Raw genomic sequence first — 18108 nt, 5'->3', positions numbered from 1 at the left:
GGTGATGCTAATGGTGAGGAACTCTCATCTGCCAGTGCAGGAGATGTAAGAGACGCAGGTTTGATCCCTGGGTCGAGAAGATCCCCTGGAGGAGGGCATGGCAACCCACTCCAGTATTCTTTCCTGGAGGATCCATGGACAGAGGAGCCTGGCGGGCTGGAGTCCACAGGGTCACACAGAGTCGGATACGACTGAAGCAACTTAGCATGAATGCATGCATGAGTGACTTGTGGATGTCCAAGATCATAGGTAGTTGGATGGTTTATATCTTGAGAACAGAAGACCTTAAGAAAAAAAAAAGCTTCTGACACATAAGCAGGGGAGTGTTAGAGCCCAGACACTGAGAGTCCTCCTTTTTTTGTAGAAGATGATGCTGAACTCAGAATAGTGAAAGACGAGCAGAGAGAAAGGCTGGCCCCAAACCGGGCTCTGATTTCGAGACAATCACACCCATCTTGTCAATTTTTATTTTTAGTTTCTTTAAGAGAAAAATTATATAGTCTGATAAGATACTTAGAAGATGAACTATTGTGGTCTGTCAGGTTAACGTCACGTAGGTTGGAATGTGTCTTAGAATCTCGTTGTGGAGTGAATTTTACTGTAACACAAGATCTCACCATGAGCGGGTATTCTGTTAATGACCATATGCCATCACTCCTTCCCTTCTGACTGAGAATGTGAATAGTGTTCCCATCATATGCACTGCTGATTATCATCAGGCCACTCTGTTGTCATGGTTCTAGTTAAAAAATGTGAAAGAAACTAGATCTTTTCAACCTAAAGGTTCTCTCTGTGTAGTTAATTAAAGACCTTTTCAGAAGACATTTGGATTATGGGAAAGCAATGATAGCACATCATGACATTTATTTCATTCCTTACCCCCAAGAATCTCAGTAATTGGTTCACCTATTCAAAACGGTTATTTCATCTGAGGGTAAAGATTCCAGGACCCCCAGTCAGACTCACCTAATTTATCTAATTGGCAGCATCTTTTACAAACAACCCTGGACATAGGAACTTTCTGATTTGTGAATGTGCCATTCACTTGTTTTGAGACAGTTGAATGTAAAGCTTATCTAATGTCAAGGAAAGTCTTAAGGAAACTTTGTTATTTTGTTGTTGTTTAGTCGCTGAGTTGTGTCTGACTCTTAGAAAACTATAGCCAAGAGTTATATTTTATTTATACCATTGTGTTAAAGAACACACTTTAGAAATGAAAATTCCATATAGACTGTTGAAATGCTGGGCAGCTCAGGGTGCATATTGTTGAAGTTTTCACTTTGCAGCTGAAGAAATAAGACCTGAATGCCTTACCTGTGATAGCAAATAAAAAGATAGTGGCAGAATGGCCACCAGAACTGGAGCTTTTGACTTCATGTCCAGTGGTCTTCCTCCTGGGCTAGGCTATTCTACATCATCAGAGGTATTTCATTTTATGCAGTTCTATTGTGATACAGGGAAAAAAACAGGCGTACTCATTGCCTTGTGGGGATTTTATCTTCCCATGGAAGAGACAGTATGTGTATTCACAAACGCATTTCTGTTTCCTACTAGTCCTTTCCTTTTTGTTACCATAGAATCTGCTCAAAAACAAAACAAAAATGGTCATATAGTTGCATAAAGCTGCTGTCCAATGATTCACTTGGAATGTGTATGAACATGGGTGCAGGTAAGCCCGGTGAGTCACCAATGTGATGTGCCCACCTGGAGATCAAAGGCAGATGCTGCTGCGCTGATCGTGATCTGGCTTCTTGGAAGGAAGGAGGGGATAGTACTCTTCACTCTGTGTGGCCACACTGTGAGACATGGTATTCATGTGACATATCTTTCAAAGGGCCACCCATAAACTGGCATGAATTCAGAGACTGGGATATGGGATGTTGAATGGAGTAGATGTCACAGAGTAAAGACTAAAGAAGTTGCACATATTAGATGTAGAGAAGAACCATCTGAGTGGTGATAATTGTTGTTGTTATTTAGCCTGTAAGTCATGTCCAACTCTTCTGTGACCCCATGGACTGTAGCCCATCAAGCTTCTCTGTCCTTGGGATTTCCCAGGCAAGAATACTGGAGTGGGTAGCCATTTCCTCCTCCAGAAATCTTCCAGATTCAGGGATGGAGCCCTTGTCTCCTGCATTGGCAGGTGGATTCTTTAGAGCTGAGCCAACAGGAAAGCCCATGGGTAATGACAGATTCCCTCTAATATTTGAGAGACATCCATGTGAAAAGCACCCCAAACTTGAGCTCCTGTGCTTCTAAATTGAGGGCTGGTAAATAAAAGCTCCAGCAAGGCGCCAGACCTTTTGGCTCAGGGCTTCAAAAGATGGAATGGGTTTCTGCCTCCTGGGGCACTACATTTTCAGTCGCTGGAGGTGTTGCATGGAGGAGATATTTTAAAGGGCACCGTTCACAATTCAGATTTGCAGTTGGACGAGATGACCTTTAAGGTGCTTTGCAGCACCTGGGGTTTTATGATTCTATTTCTATTATGCTTCGACGCTGGGTATGTGTCACATTGTTTGAACCAAACACTGGACAGGACCACAGTTTGGAATGTTGATGGCTCTCACATCTATTTTGTGTTTCAATTTCTGGAAGCCGTCTCTTTGTCTTTGAGGCAGTTTGGTCCCTGACCTTCTGTAACATTTGGATCTCAGCCACACTGTCTTTGTTTACTGTAAAGAGCATGGAAAAACTGACTTCCTGACAGTGCTCTGCGAAGTCTAAGGTCAAACCACTCACAGGTGAACAAACATAGTCTTTCCACCTTAAAATTGCCATTTGGCCCCTGTAAAATGTATCAGGGTCATAATACTAGGCAAGAGAAGAGAGGGGAAACCAGGGCGCTGCCGGCAGCCAACTATTAGTCATTTTGTCATTCTGCTTTGTGACGAGCTAATCTTAATTCAGTATCCATCCATTTTGGGGAAGTTAGAAAACATGGCATGCAATTTTAAATCCTCTGGAAGCCTAGTGAATGAGCCTAGAGAGATCCTTCTTTTCTCTACACTTTCATCATCAGTATTTCTCAGGAGATAATGCGGAGACAAAGCATAGCATTCTTATTCACTTAAGAAACTTAAAAAAGAGTCACACTCATTGAGGTTTGTCTCATCCAAGCTCACTCTTTTATGGTAATACCTCAACGTGGCCTAATGTGTTGAGTTACTTCAAGAAGCCATATTCATTTAAAAAAAAAAAAAATTAACCTCTGCTATTCGTTGTTGTTGTTGTTCAGTTGCTAAGTTGTGTCTGACTCTTTGCAACTACATGGCCTGTAGCATGCCAAACTTCCCTGGCCTTCACTCTCCTGGAGTTTGCCCAAATTCATGTCCATTGAGTCAGTGATGCCATCTAACCATCTCATCCTCTGCCGCCGTCTTCTCCTGTTGCCTTCAATCTTTCCTACCATCAAGGTCTTTTCCAGTGAGTCAGCTCTTAGCATCAAGTGGCCAAAGTATTGGAGCTTCAGAAACAATCCTTCTAATGAACATTCAGGGTTGATTTCCTTTAGGATTGACTGGTTTGATCCCCTTGCGGTTCAAGGGTCTCTCAAGAATCTTCTCCAGCACCACAGTTTGAAAGTATCAATTATCTGGAGCTCGGCCTTCTTTATGGGCCAACTCTCACATACTGGAAAAGCCATAGCTTTGACTTATATGGACCTTTGTTGGCAAAGTGATGTCTCCGCTTTTTAATATGCTGCCTAGATTTGTCATAGCTTTTCTTCCAAGGAGCAAGTGTCTTTTAATTTCATGACTGCAGTCACCATCTACAGTGATTTTGGAGTCCAAGAAAATAAAATCTGTCATTGCTTCCATTGTTCCCCCCTCTATTTGCTGTTGTCAAAAGCAGTAGGTTCCCTTTGTCAAACGGAGGGAAGTGTCTTCTGGATGATGGTCTCATAAGCTCTTTGCAGACCTAGATGGTGCCTCATTCATTTTCTTCTCCCATCATGCTTCATACACTGTCTTACCCAAGAAGGTCCACATAACACGTTGGTGTGAGTGTCACGGAACGAAACAGTGACCTTGTTCACATATTACCCATTTACTCAGAATCATTTATTTTCCAGATCCAAGTTTCCTTCTTAATATTTAAAGATTAATTAATCACTGGAATGAATCTAAAGCAGTATCACAATATTCCCAACATAAATTTGCATTTTTTTCTTTTTTCCTTCAACATTGTAGAAATAAATTTGGCTTTCACTGTGGCTTTTTTCTTGGTCTCTAGTATAAGTAGGCTCTTGAAATGCCCTAGTTATCTAACATTGCTCTTGAACTCCACTTAGAGATGATATACTAGCCTTTTACTAAAATATATCTGGGTATTAAAAGCCCAATTCTTTACTGCTGATGAGAAAGATTATTAACACTTTTTTTCCCCAGCTATAATATGAGGCAATAATACCCCCTTTTACTTCCAGAGCCAGAAGCAGTATGTCATATTAACCTTCATTAGCTACTTAAGAAATGTTAATTTAGGTACATTTGTTAATTTAGGATTCTGGTTAGCTAAGATTATATGAGAAGGGTGATAAACTTGTGTGGTTTCCCCACTTTGCTGTGGTTCAAAAAATAAAAGAATGGTAAAGTATGCCCAGATACTGATTTTATTGCCTGGTAATAAGTGCAATGTTCAAATTAGGAGCTAGACCTGGCTAAGATGGGTCTGCAGGTGATGAGTAGAGATTGACATGGCTGGAGCAGGGAGGAATCAGCATCATTTGATCAAAACCAGCCTGAAGAGAAGCCCCTAAGGTGCATGACGGGTGAAAGCAGGTATCATCGAAAATCTGGGCCAGTAGTGGAGAGAGAAGATGGATGCTATTTCTATGTATCTGATTTCATGATGGACCTTGTCCCTTGGATATCCTATGAGATGTTAAATTTTCTGTAGTTTTTTCTTCTGTGTAGCATCGCCTTTATTTTTCCCATTTCTCCCTCCATTTACTTAACTAATTCATTCAGTGTTTTTTAAAAATGTATCAAGTATTGTGCTCAGAAAAACAAGGATGGAGGAGATCAGTTTCTGAGCTCAGGGAACTGATTGATTAATTTATCCAGGTTTAATAAAACATGCAGTCAACTTTGCTATCATTTTTCCCTTTCCCCAAGAACATCTCAGTAATGTTATTTCTTTTTTCAAAAAGCCTCTAGAACCCCTCTTGGTTTTTCTCCTGCCACTACTGTGTTCAGGCAGTGGACCCTTGTCATCAGGCTGTGGCAGGAGCCTCTTGGTCCGTCTCCTTATATCTGGTCTTTCCTCCACCCTCTGTTAATTTTAGCTGTGTGTGCTAAGTCACTTCAGTCATGTCTGACTCTTTGCAACCCTTTGGACTGTAACCCACCAAGCTCCTCTGTCCAAGGGATTCTCCAGGCAAGAATACTGGAGTGGGTTGCCATGCCCTTCTCCAGGGGATCTTCCCGATCCAGGGATTGAACTCCGTCCCCTACATTACAGGCAATTTTTTTTAATCACTGAGCCACCAGAAAAGTCTTCCTATAATTTGGAACAATAATGGAAAAGTCACGTGCTTTTTAGGATAAGAGTAAAATGCCTTAGCCTTGTAATATGGCTCTCCCGGCTCTTGTCTGACTTCTGCAAAACCTTGTCCTCTGCTTGAATCGAATCGATCCCCCCTCATGCACCTCAGGCAGGATTGTGTGTGTCCCCTCATCTTTCGGGTTTCCAGCTCCAAGGATGTACAGCATGGGTTAAAAAGTGGTGCTCAGGGGCCAGATGTATTGATCCATTAGCGCTTACTTGCTGTGCAGTCTTGGGCAGCTTATTTAACCTCTCATGGGTACTTCTGTATCATTGAAAAGAGGCTATTAAAGCACTAAGTCCCTCACAGGATTAACTGTGTTCAGGGATGTGAGATGCTTAGAGGAGACCTTGGCATAAATGAAGGACTAGTGTTTCGCTCCTCTTGTTACTCTTATTATTATGGCCCAAACCTTGCCCCCTACCCTGGCCAGTTGTTTCATAGCTCACTGCAGATCTCAGGGTTCTTTGGGGACCTTGGCAGACATTTAGGTAGAATTCGTCTTTCCTTTCTCAGACCTTCTTTGGCACTGTTTACCCAACATTCATTTGGTAGGCAGATTTGGACCTGTTTTTTATTGTTACAAGAAATAAACCTTGAAGAGATAGCAATTCAAGATAGTACATGGTTAGTGCCAATAGAGCACAGGTTGCATGGATTACACATTGTCTGAGGGCAGGGACCTGGAGAAGGCAATGGCACCCCACTCCAGGGCTCTTGCCTGGAAAATCCCATGGACGGAGGAGCCTGGTGGGCTGCAGTCCATGGGGTCGCAAAGAGTCGGACACGACTGAGCGACTTCACTTTCACGTGTTGGAGAAAGAAATGGCAACCCACTCCAGTGTTCTTGCCTGGAGAATCCCAGGGACGGGGGAGCCTGGTGGGCTGCCGTCTATGGGGTCACACAGAGTCGGCCACGGCTGAAGCGACTTAGCAGCAGCAGGGGGCAGGGGCAGTGCCTCCTGTGTCTTTGGTTTCCTTGCCGTGCCCTAGGCCTTGTTACTCACAAAAATAAGCCAAAGTTACTATTTTTTCCTGATTCAATGGATGATGTGTTCAGAGGGTCAGGAATAGACCCGTCTACTGACATAGATGATGCACAGTCAGTGTTCTTACTGGTAGCATGTACACCTGAAGAAATAAAGGAGCCATCCTCAGTTTTGGACAGGTTTGCCCAGACCACATGGAGAAGGGGCTCTGGACATCCAGAACGTGGTGGTTTATTAAGGTTTCTTTAGTGGCAGGTTGCCCAATGGACTAGAACAAAGAAGGAGGCGACAGAGAAGACTGTGGACTGTGCAGGTGTGCGTGCATGAGTGTAGACTCTGGAATGGAGGACTGGAGAGGACATCTTAAATTCAAGGGTAATTTGCAAAGAAAGAATCCATAGAACTCCAGAGTTCATACAGGTTGATGGCCGGAAAGGAGTGAAAAACTGCAGGGTTTCTTCCTTAGATGTCTTTGGAGTATCCAGATTGGGAGATGGTTGACCTTGAAGGTAAAAAGACACATGCAGTTACCGGACCATGAGCTCTAGGATGGCAGAGACCTTGCCTGTCTTCTCCCCAGTGTCTAGGACAATGCATGACACAAACACCCCTGGAAGCTTATATATGCACTTGAATGAATGAAGGTTCACTCACCTTGATACCTACAGTTGAGTAAGACCAGTTGTAGACAATTCCTGCCACCTGCGTACTGATGCTCTCGTTCTAGTTAGCTGGCATGCTCAAATTTTCTAAAGAGGCATACCTTTCACACTGTGGGGAGGATGCTGCATATAGGCAGCGTATTTAATTCTGGGATGACTGATGGATTCGACAAGGCCCTGAGGCCATCTCTCTCCTACCTACCTTAATATAACCAGTACAACGTACCTGGGCAGCGCAGCTCCTCTGCAGAGAGATGCCCCAGAAAGCAGTTGTTCGCTCTCACTCTGCCGAGGAGTAGCAATATCCACGTGGTTTAAGGGCTCTAGCTGCAGCCATGAGCATCATCAGAAAAATATCACCACCATCCGCCAGCCTGAGATGCCACAGGGAAAGTATGAGGCTTGTCAGTTCAGCAAAGCGGAAACATTTTGCTTATTTTTAATGCTTACTTGCAGGAGAACTTCATTATGTGTTTGTATGCCTTTAAATGAGAAAGTGCATTTTTGGAAAATAATGAAAACCGACTCTTCTCCCTACAAAGGGGCAAGCTTTTCCCACTTGGGTGAATATTGCCTGCGCCACCCGCACAAGAAGAAAGGGAGCAGTCTTGGCCAGCATCTTATTAGTCTAAAAATAAATTATTCAGAATGCAGGTTCAGATGCAGATTGCAGGGAGAGATAATAGAATTGGTTTTCCAAGCCTGATCATGCTATGAAGACATGGCGTGTGCTTTTCAGGAATCCACTTAAGTGGAATCGAGATTTGACTAATACAAACTGGAAATAATATTGCTGCCATCCAGCTTGTGTTTGAGGTACAGCATCCTCAAAATGTCTCCAAGCACCCACGGGCTCTCTAGGCTATGTAAGTGTGCATGTCTGCAAGTCTGGGTGCATTCACCAGCATTTCTTCAGAGATGCCTTTTTTTCTCATTGTTCTTTTAAGGAAATTTCTTCCTGGAGCACGAGAGGGGCATGTCTCACTTAAGCTCTGTCTCCCTCCTACTCCCCCTGCCTCGGCAACAGAGTTGACCACATCAGCAGCCGGCTCCAGTTGTCATGTGGCTTCTCATGTGATGCTGGGTCTGCTAGCACTTTGGAGCAAAAGCCTTTGTGACTCGGCACTCATGGACAGTAGCGTTTGGGGACAGGAGAGATTTTGGAGGGGGCGGGGAGGCCAATAACCCGAGAAACATCAGAAATAAAAGTCGCATGAAGTACTCTGATCTATGTATTATATATATTTTATGAAATTTGATTTTAACTCTTGCTTTTTTTTTTTTTTAATGGCTTGTGTCTGTTTTTCCCACCCCCGCAGGCGCGGAGCTGCGCTGTTTTGTGTTTCTTTCTTTCTTTTTTTTTATTCTGAAGCCAGACCGTCTTTCCTCACAGCTCCAGGGCTGCATCGCTGCGGGCACGCCAAGCTTCTCCTGGTTACCTGAGCTGCTGTTGCTGTCTCCCGGCTTCGGCTTCTCCATGGCGCACGGGAACGCGGCATCGTCGGTCTACGCAGCGCAGAAGAAGGACCTGCTGGTGGAGCTCTGGCCGGGGTTCCCTCGCACTGAGGCGAGGGGATTCGGAGGACAGGGTGATGCGGGAGAAGACCTGGGGTGGGATGGATAGAAAGAATGCCAAGGATCGGGGCAGGAGAAGTTAGGAATTTGATCCGTCCAGTGCCCACTGGTCTTCCCCAGGGCGCACCCAGCTCGGGCTGCTCCCGGGGATTAGTCTGGGAGGAAAGACCCATGGCGAGATGTGGTGGCATTTTACTTGAGAGTGGAGCTGAAGATGGATAAACCTGGTCTCTGATGTGTCTGCCTGCCTGCCTGCCGACGAGGCAGAGTTGGAGAAAGGCAGAGCGAGGGAGCGCCTGAGAAGAAAGAGGAGAGGCGGAATGCTGTTCGATTGTCTGCCGCTGGCCCTGCATTCTCATTCTAGGGAGGAAGGCATAATTTATAACCCAGTCCATGGGTGGAAGAACTGTAAATTGTAGTCTGGATGTCCCCGGTGCTGTCAAGGAAGAAACTGATGGGCTAGGTGACTGTACCAATGTCCCCAGGGAGAAGATCAGCCTTACAGCATGGATTTAAATGCATGTGCATGCATGTAGAGACATGAAAAGAGGGCGATTTCTGACCAGTTTACACAGGAAGTCTGTCACTTGGCTGGATCGGGCTTGATTGCAGCTTGTATTTTCAGCTTCAGCTCAACACCCATTTCCTGACTAGCTAGAGAGCATGGCCAAAGCAGCTGCATGCAGAATTTTCTTGTTAATGTGAAAGCAACCCTCCTCAGCTTTAACTCCTTGAAGTTCTGAACGCTCTGTGCTTCGCTCGGACTGACTGTAGGGTTTTGTTTGCTTCTTCTTCGACAGATCCCCTGTAAACACAGCTGTATTCAGTATGATGAAAAATTCTATTCAGTAAATAGAAATCTGATCAATTTAATCAAAATAAATGTATCCCAGATGACTTTGAGACCAGCTGGCTACCACAGGCTTCAGATGCTAAGCGTACAATGGAGATGAATGCAATCTTATATGTACGTGTTTCTGAATTCCCGGATCAGCCTATAATTAAAAAAAGAAATCCTTTTGTAGGGAAGAGGTGGTCCTACCAGCTCTCAAGGTAGATGGTTAGATTCAAGTATGGATGCTGTTCATGAGATCTGGGATCACGATGCCGCATTTCGAGGGCGTGTGCCATGTGGCAGAGCAGAGTCATGCTCCACATAGAGAAAGCCTGCATCTACCTTGCCGTCTGGAGACGCGGGTGCCCTGGCAACAGCCTCTGGTGAGGTTGGGGGAGGCACCTGAGGCTTGTTTTAGATTCTGGTGCATGGGCTCTGGTGCTCCAAGCCCAGCTCAAAACTGGGGGTGAGGTGCTTTCCCAGTTGTCATGGGGAGCTCTTCTGGGACGCCTGTCTGGCCCTTCCACTGTTTGTTACTATTTCTACAAAGGCGGCTCTGTGTGTTGGATTATGTTTGGCCAGCTGTTGGCGCATTCCTGCGGGTGGGGCTGGGTGGGGACCTGATTACTGTACTTGGAAACTGTAGATCTCTGTGCGGTGGAGAGCAGGGGGGGAATGCAAAGAAAGCAGGTTGGAGAAGCTGATCTCTCTCAGAGATTTGCTCCAGGTAGTCCTACAGCACATGCAGAAAGGCTTCCAGTGGAGGGAAGGAAAGAGGGGATGATGGGGGGCAGGGAGCAATGAGGGAAGGAGAATGCAACTGAGCAAGCCCATCAGAGAGAAAAACAGACTTTAGAACTTCAAAGCTGCATAGACAAGCAGAATGTCAGCAGCTTGTAATTAGTGGTTCATGGTTGCGTCAGCGCCTGCACCTCTCCAAGAATAACTGTGTGATGTGTGCCACAGAGTGAAGAAGACAGTCATAACTAAGTTATCAAACCCAGTTCAAACCAGGGCAAATGGAGTCAGGAATTTTTCTGTGTTTGTAAATCAAATCCTCATGGATTACACGTCTAAGACTTGCTGGGTTCTGCATAATTGAAGGCTGGATTATCCATTTGTGGGGGAGGGTGGGGGGGATATTGTATGTTCATTAAAGGAAACTGTGAACCCTTAAAAGTGCAGATGAATCGTGCATGTAAATATCAGCGTGCTCCCAGTCAATACACGGTATTTCCTCCAATAGCCCCAAGCAGCTGTTGCCGGTCGCCCCTTATCTCTGCATCCACACAGAGTTTTTGTTTGCTTGGCTTCTGTGCATTCACGTGGAGAGGAGTTAAAAGTTACAGTTCAGATGAAATAGGGTCAATTAAATGCGAAAAATCACATCTTGGAATTGGGCAACTGCAGCGGGGTTGTGATGTTTGTTGCTGGCCCCCGTGTAAACCTTGCCGGAGCCTCGGCGGTCTCGCAGCCAGCAGCCGTCTGTTAGGAAGCCCGTGGGAAGTCGGGGCACCGCAGCGCTGGGGAGGCGAAGGCCACGTTCACCTCCCCCTCCTCGCTGGCGCTTGGCGATTGCGGTGTGTGTGCCTCCAGCGCCACAAAGAGCCGGTGGGAGGAGCTGATTGGTCGGGAGGCTGGGGATGTTTACTCTTATTTGTTTTCAGCGCTCCTCCACGGCATTCATGCCGTATTTGTATTTGTGTTCACGCCGCACAATTACTCCTCGTCCCGCTTTGTTTCTCTGCCCGAAGAGAAGTCAATTTTAGTTCAGCTCCCCGGCTTTCGGCCTCCTGGGTAAAACGCGCCTACGGTATTGCTTTCCCCGGGTCTGCGTTTCCCTTTTTAATGTGGATTAGGGGGAAATCGGTGGCCGGGAAAGCCGTGCATATTCAATCAGTAGGTTTTGGAGCCGCGCCTGCCAGATAATTTAAATATATTTACTCTGGGGGTGCCGGAGCTGGCGTGGTCGGAGCCCGTTTTAATGTACCTCTTCGCTTTCGTCAAGGAGCGGAACCTGCCGGCTCAGAATGGTGTATTCTGTGCACCCAACAGGGTGGAAGACATGATTTTGTTTGTGTTAGTTCAAACAGCTGGTCATTAATGCAGTCCCCATCTCGCCACTGAAGTGCGGGCGGACGTGAATGGCTGCCTGATTAATGCTGTCCCCTCCGAGGGTCCTTCACCCAGCAGTCAGGCTCGGAGCAGAATAATGCAGCATGATGTGATTGCTCCCTAACAGGGTAGTATGTCATTGTGTCACCAAGCAATTGAGGTTATTACGGGGCAGGGCAGACAGACGGGACAGTGGGGTTACTAGACCGTAGCATTTTTAGAAATACAGGCCTGACCTACTTAGAGTTATTCTCTCTGGCTGGATGCACGGAGCATCCAGCCTTCTGATAGGCTGAGGCTGTTGCTAGGGGGGACTCAGCCTGAATTTTTCCACACACAGACTCAGTGACTGAATGATAAAAGCTGACTGGAATTAAAGAGATTTGGTTTAGTATTATACAGATGGATCGGCCCCGTTTTTCTTTCTCAAGTGCAAAGGAAGAGTGCAAAATACAGATTTTTTGTCCATCTTGTTCCTTGACCCTCTGGTTCTCCCCCCACCAAAGAACCGCCAGAGCGAGGCAGTTATGAAATTTCGGTTAATCTCTTTAAAGTCGGGGGTCATGGAAATGATGTTGCAAATGGCAAGATATTTAAGCTTAAAGACTGCTGAGAATGACTAACAGAAGGTTAGATTATTTTTCCTCTTCTGTGCACTAAACTGTTTTGAAGTTGGGCATGCATCTTTCATGCACTGTATATTTAAACTCTCTCCCCCTTTTGGGCTTGAACAAAACATTTATATAAATTCTCTTCTATCCAAACAGCTAGAAGCTTGCAGTCTCTGGCTTGTTTAAAATAAGATGGTAAGGATTCCAGATTTGGACGGGGGAGAAAAATATATATAACACTTTTTTTTTTTTTATTACAAAGTATTTTTTTCTGGGATATTTTGGGTTTGGCTTATTTTTCAAAAGCCAGCCTGGTGTTTGTTCTTGTGGATAAAACTTAACTGCTCCCACCCTACCCTCTTGGGTTCACAGTGTACCGAAAGATACAGGTTTTTTCTCCAGAAGAAAAAGTATCTGCTGAATTTATCTGCATATTGTTTTTCCTGGTTGCTCATATAAGCACTGCATGTAGAGACTTCACGTAATCAATTTTATATGATGATACCCCTTTGATATCTACTCCTGTGTTCTCGAAGTATCTCTGAGTTTGTGATTTTTTAATAGATCTTTTCCAGAGGCAGATTTTTTTAAATAGCTCCTTTAATGGAAACTGAAAGTCCATCAGGATAAAAATTAAAAATAGTAAAATACTTTGGTTTTTTTTTTCATGTTTCTAATTGCATACTATCTGTGCTTTAACCACAGTGTCCTTCTGTTACCTTATCTATTCCTCTGCTGAAAGTAATCATTATCCTGCCTTTTTGATTTGAAATTAATTTTTGTAAGAACATGCTGTGATATCACAAGTACACATGGAGCTTGGCTACGTTAGGGAGAGGAATAATGTAGTTTCTTGTAAATGTCTAACACTGGATTCCTTGGCCACATGGAAAAAAAGTAAATTTAGATGTGGGGTTTTCTTTTCATTTTAGGATTTTAAGAGTATTCAAGTCTATATGTTTTCCAATAGTGGTTATCACTTACACCAGATATAACAGTCAAAAGAAAAAAAAATGATCTAATGATGTCAGAGCCAAGAAACTCATAAATCTTTTCTCTTTTTTAAGCCAGCAATGTTTGCATTTCATCATATAACTATAACATCAAGCTAAAACAGTGTATTTTCTGATGTTGTAATTGATGTTTCTTACCCTTACTAGCTTTGAGAATCCCCCAAATAACATTTTTTTAAAAAAGATTTCCAACCATACTAGTGATTTTTCTTTACTGAATAAAATACCAGTGTATATTTGTTGAATAAAAGATGGCTTTTGTGTGCTGCGCCTTCCAAAAATGAAGCCATTTCATTTATTAATAAGTGAACATTTTAACTCTTCTTTGGGTCAGTGGATGATCTTTTAAATATTTTAAGTTCAAAGTTATAGAGGTAAAATGTCTCTTTAAAATCACTTAGGGGAAAATGTTGACCTATATTTATTAACATTTGTTAAAGGACAGATGTTTAATTTTTATGTTGACTATAGCCTGTGTCAAGGTACCCAGGCAAATCAAATGTTTATTGTCTGTTTCATAATAAATTAATCACACTGAAGTAATTCAGTGTTAAGTCTTATTTGATCATTAGATTGTGAAGAATTTTTCATTGTTGTGGCTTTTATCCATTACTGTTAGGTGGATCAAAAACAAAACAAGACTGTTATTTATGCTGCCTTGCTATAGTTAAGCTTAACTTCTAGGTACTCACTTTGACTCTGTATGTTCATAGTGTTAATTTCAGCCTGTGCTATTGATCAAAAAGCCAAAGGAGCAATCACGGTCAATCATTGCATCAATCACTTATTCATTAAGTAAGTATTTACTTTCTGCTCACATGTGAGACTGGCTTCTCTAGTGATAAGGTTTACTGTGTTCTGTTCTCTGTACACCTGACATTGTGTAATCCTTAAAATTTGGGGGGTAGAACTGATGGTAAGTAATAGCACTAGATGCTTGGAGATGGTTGGCACCCATGATTTTCCTAACAAGCAACATCTCTTCCAAACCACCCAAACACTTTCATAATATTGAAGATCTGCAGTAAGCTAGTGTGTGTCTTTGGTGAAGTCATGAAAGCATTTTGTAACCCAGAGACTTTAGACATCGTTATCTAAGCAATTAATAGCATTTTAAAAACATTTAAATGGCTAAGCTGTATACTCCCTGGAATTGCATGAGTCACAGTTGTCTTGGTTTGGTTCCTCCTTTCCTTTCCTTTAATCTCCTACATCTTGAAGTATGAGTGGGTTATCCTTGTGTGTGGCCACCCCTGACTTTGCCAAGCAGAGTACTGAACTCATTCTATTCTTTTCAATCCTCTGCTCACTTCGGTAATGAGCTGAGTTTAGACCTGTCTTATTCTCTCAAGATGATGCCATTTAGGCTTCGTTCTCTCCAGGCTCCTGGTGCATTAGAGCCATCATTATGTGGTCTTTTATCTTATTTTTCTTCATGAGTCTCTTAACCCGTTTTTCATCTGTGTGCCGGGTGCATAGTAGATGCTTCACAAACATTAGTTGATTAACAAATGAGTGAATTAAGGGGAATCCAGATGCCAGATTCTAGAGAAGAATGATGATGTCTTCTATCTGGAGACTCACCAATGGTGTAGGGTCAGGGAGCAGCAAACTTTATTATTATTATAAAAGGCCAGACACTAAATGCTTGAGGCTTTGTGGTCCTTAATGTCTCTGCAACTCTTCAGCTTCACTGGCCTAGTAAGAAAGCAGCCACAGACGCAATGTAAATGAATGAGCGTGGCTGTGTTTCAATAAAACTTTGTTTACAGAAGACATGCCCCATTGCCCCAATTTGGCCTGTGGGCTTTAGTTTGCTGACTCCTGGAACAATCATTACCTGTGATATTTTGAGGATATGATTAGGCAGGATGTGTATTTAAAAAGGAGAGTTTCAAGCAGTTCAACAAAAATTAAGACAAAAGGGCAAATATTTATTTGAGAAATATTGCTAATCCAGTAAATTTCATTCCCCTGCTGCTGACATGTGAAAGTGAAACTAGCTCTGTCATGTCTGTCTCTTTGCGACCCCGTGGACTATAATCCATGGAATTCTTGACGCCAGAATACTGGAGTGGGTAGCCTTTCCCTTCTCCAGGGGATCTTCCCAACCCAGGGATTGAACCCAGGTCTCCTGTATTGCAGGCAGATTCTTTACCAGCTGAGCCACAAGGGAAGCCCAAGAATGCTAGAGTGGGTAGCCTGTCCCTTCTCCAGGGAATCTTGCAGACCCAGGAATCAAACCGGGGTCTCCTGCATTGTAGGCGGATTCTTTACCAACTCAACTATTAGGGAAGCCCTCGTCCCGAAGAGTCGGACACGACTGAGCGACTGGACTGAACTGAACTGAATAGCTATTAGGGAAGCTGATGACATAGGTGGATGGTTTATTTCAAAATTCAAAGATGAAAGCATGGATTATTGCTCTTCCTTAAAACACAATACTACTATATTGTTGAATACATAAAGAAGAGTGGAAATTTTTTTATTTTTCAAAATTGCCATTCTAATGCCAGTTACCTCAGGGCAAGGAGGAAGCCCAACCTCTGTTTGTTCAAAGAGCTAACAGAGCTTTAGAATCCATGCTCAAAGGTGAATCCGGAAGCATTGCTGCTGCCTCTTGTTGTTTGCGGATTCTTTTAATCAACTTAAGTGCTGAGTTATTTCAGCAACCTAAGTCAGAGCTTCTTTTCCCAATCACCCCAGTTGTTTCTCCATTACACTGTAATTCCCCTGCAGTGTTAGCAGCTCTATGCTATCCCTTGTCATCTTTACTCTTGTTATGCTGGGGGAGAGGGAGTCTCTTTTCTTTCTCCTGTGTTATACTTTGGCTTTGGTTGATGGTGTTGGATGCAGTAAGCAAGTACCTCCAGTGACTTAAAAGCCTGAGCTGGGAGTTAGGCAAGCCTGTGTTTAAATCCCACTCCAGCAGCAACCAGCTGTATGTGACTCAAGGCACCTTAATTAACTTCCCTAAGCTTATTTTATTCTTCATAAAACAAAGGTAACAGTAGTGCCTACCTCACAGAAGTTTTGTGATAATGAAATGAGATCATGAACTTTCTCACCTTCTCATCCTTGGTAAGTGTTCCATGGAGTTGAATCCTGGTGCTGTGGCTTCTACTACTGCTCTTGGCGTTCATTATTGAGTTTTTCTTCAGACAAAGAAGTGTGTTACTGGCATTAGGCTTTGCGATCTCTGTATCATCACTATGGGTAATTGTCCTCAATGTGAGGGGTTCCCTAATTATTTGTTTTGGGTAATCGGGTATCAGAAGTCCTGAAGTAGAGATCAAAGCTAACACAGAAGCCTAGAGGCACCCAGAATATTTCAAGAAACTGTATGCTTACTGTTTCCTCTAAATAATAATTTTTAAAAATGTCTGGGAGTGTTTTAACATATTCTAGGACTGTCCTAGAGGCTTAGTATTTACTTTTTAAATAATTTTAATTTTTCTTTTTGTCTGTTTAGAGTAAGACCAAAGACTGATGGAGCACAAGAGTGCTATTCTACCTTAAAGCTATAATTTCTTTTTCTGAAAATTATGCTCAAGGCTTATCTCCTGCAGAAAATTTATCCTGATTAAATGGCTTAGGAGCAACACATGTCTGCAAATGTTCCTTAGTCCTAAGCTGATTTTGTGTCAAATGATTTTTTTTTAAAAGAACATTTGTTGTTCATCATCACCTGGCTAACTTCTCTGCTCCTTCCAGGCCTCTGTTCAGTCATCATGTTCCCCTGGAAGTCTTTTCCGGCCCCTAAATGTGACCTTGGTTATCTCTTGGGTGACATAATTCCCCAGCAAAACAGTTACTCCACCGTTTTCCCTCACTTTTCAGCTCTCTGATCATCAACCCCAGTAGGCTGTAGGTACCAGAGGGCAGGAGAACTGTCTTTTTTTAGGATGATATTCCAGCAAGTAGCACGCATACTAAGTGCTCAATAAATGCTTGGGAAGTAAATGACTGTCGGAGCCTGTCCATTCTGTGTGTTCTAATAATCCATATCAAATAAGGCAGTTGGCATGGGGCTGCACTTGTAGTAGTCAGTATCCATTAGTGAAATTCACAAATTAATCTATCTCATTAGTCGTTGGGCATACCTAAAAGGGCTCATGTCCATATAGTTATGAAATGTGTAAACAAGAAAGTACATATATTGCTGTAACTGCTGAGATTAGAACTAGCTAATTCTCCAGCTAATTGTTTTAATTTTGACATAGTGAAGATGAAAAAAGTAGTTTTAAATTGGCAAAAATCAGAATTGTTATAAAGGAAGCATTCTGTACAAAAGAATGGTCATTCTTTTGTGGGGGTTTTATAAGACATACCTTATTCTAGGAGTGGGACGTGGTCTTACCATTGAGGAGCTTATTAAATGAAAAGTGTTCAGGAAACATCAATTGAATTTGATTATTTTGGCTTGTCTTTATATTTTTCTTTAATGGCAGAATAATCCTTTTAGCTCTCTCTCCACCCAGAAAAATGTTCCTTTGATGCTTTTAAGGACCCCTTCCTACCCCACCAGAGAAAAGTATATTAACAGCAGAGAGGTGTAGATGGCGGGAGAGGTGGGGGTGGATAGAACCTGTCTGGTCCCCCTGGGGTTTTCCCTCGCTGCTGCTACTGGCCACAAATGGCCACATACCCCAGGGGAAGTGAATGCAACAGCATGAGAGTGGGAGTCTTTTTGTGTTTGCTGCCAATTATTAGGTGTGATTGAGTATTTTGAAAGAAACCGCTACATAAAAATCGGC

At 43.2% G+C, this 18108-nt stretch overlaps 1 protein-coding gene across 1 annotated transcript in view; it reads left to right on the top strand.

The window, feature by feature from the left end:
- The window catches only part of LOC136151242 (uncharacterized), a 389476-nt gene extending 379271 nt beyond the window's left edge, over positions 1-10205 (top strand). The window contains exon 5 of the mRNA XM_065912186.1: positions 8596-10205. Coding sequence (XP_065768258.1) covers positions 8596-8826 — 231 coding nt within the window. The 3' untranslated portion in view covers positions 8827-10205. The remainder of the gene's footprint in view (positions 1-8595) is intronic.
- The last annotated feature ends 7903 nt before the right edge of the window (positions 10206-18108 follow it).

This window comes from Muntiacus reevesi, chromosome 20 (assembly GCF_963930625.1).
Source record: "Muntiacus reevesi chromosome 20, mMunRee1.1, whole genome shotgun sequence".
Classification (NCBI taxonomy): domain Eukaryota; kingdom Metazoa; phylum Chordata; class Mammalia; order Artiodactyla; family Cervidae; genus Muntiacus; species Muntiacus reevesi.
This window is presented reverse-complemented; position numbering and strand designations above follow the sequence as displayed.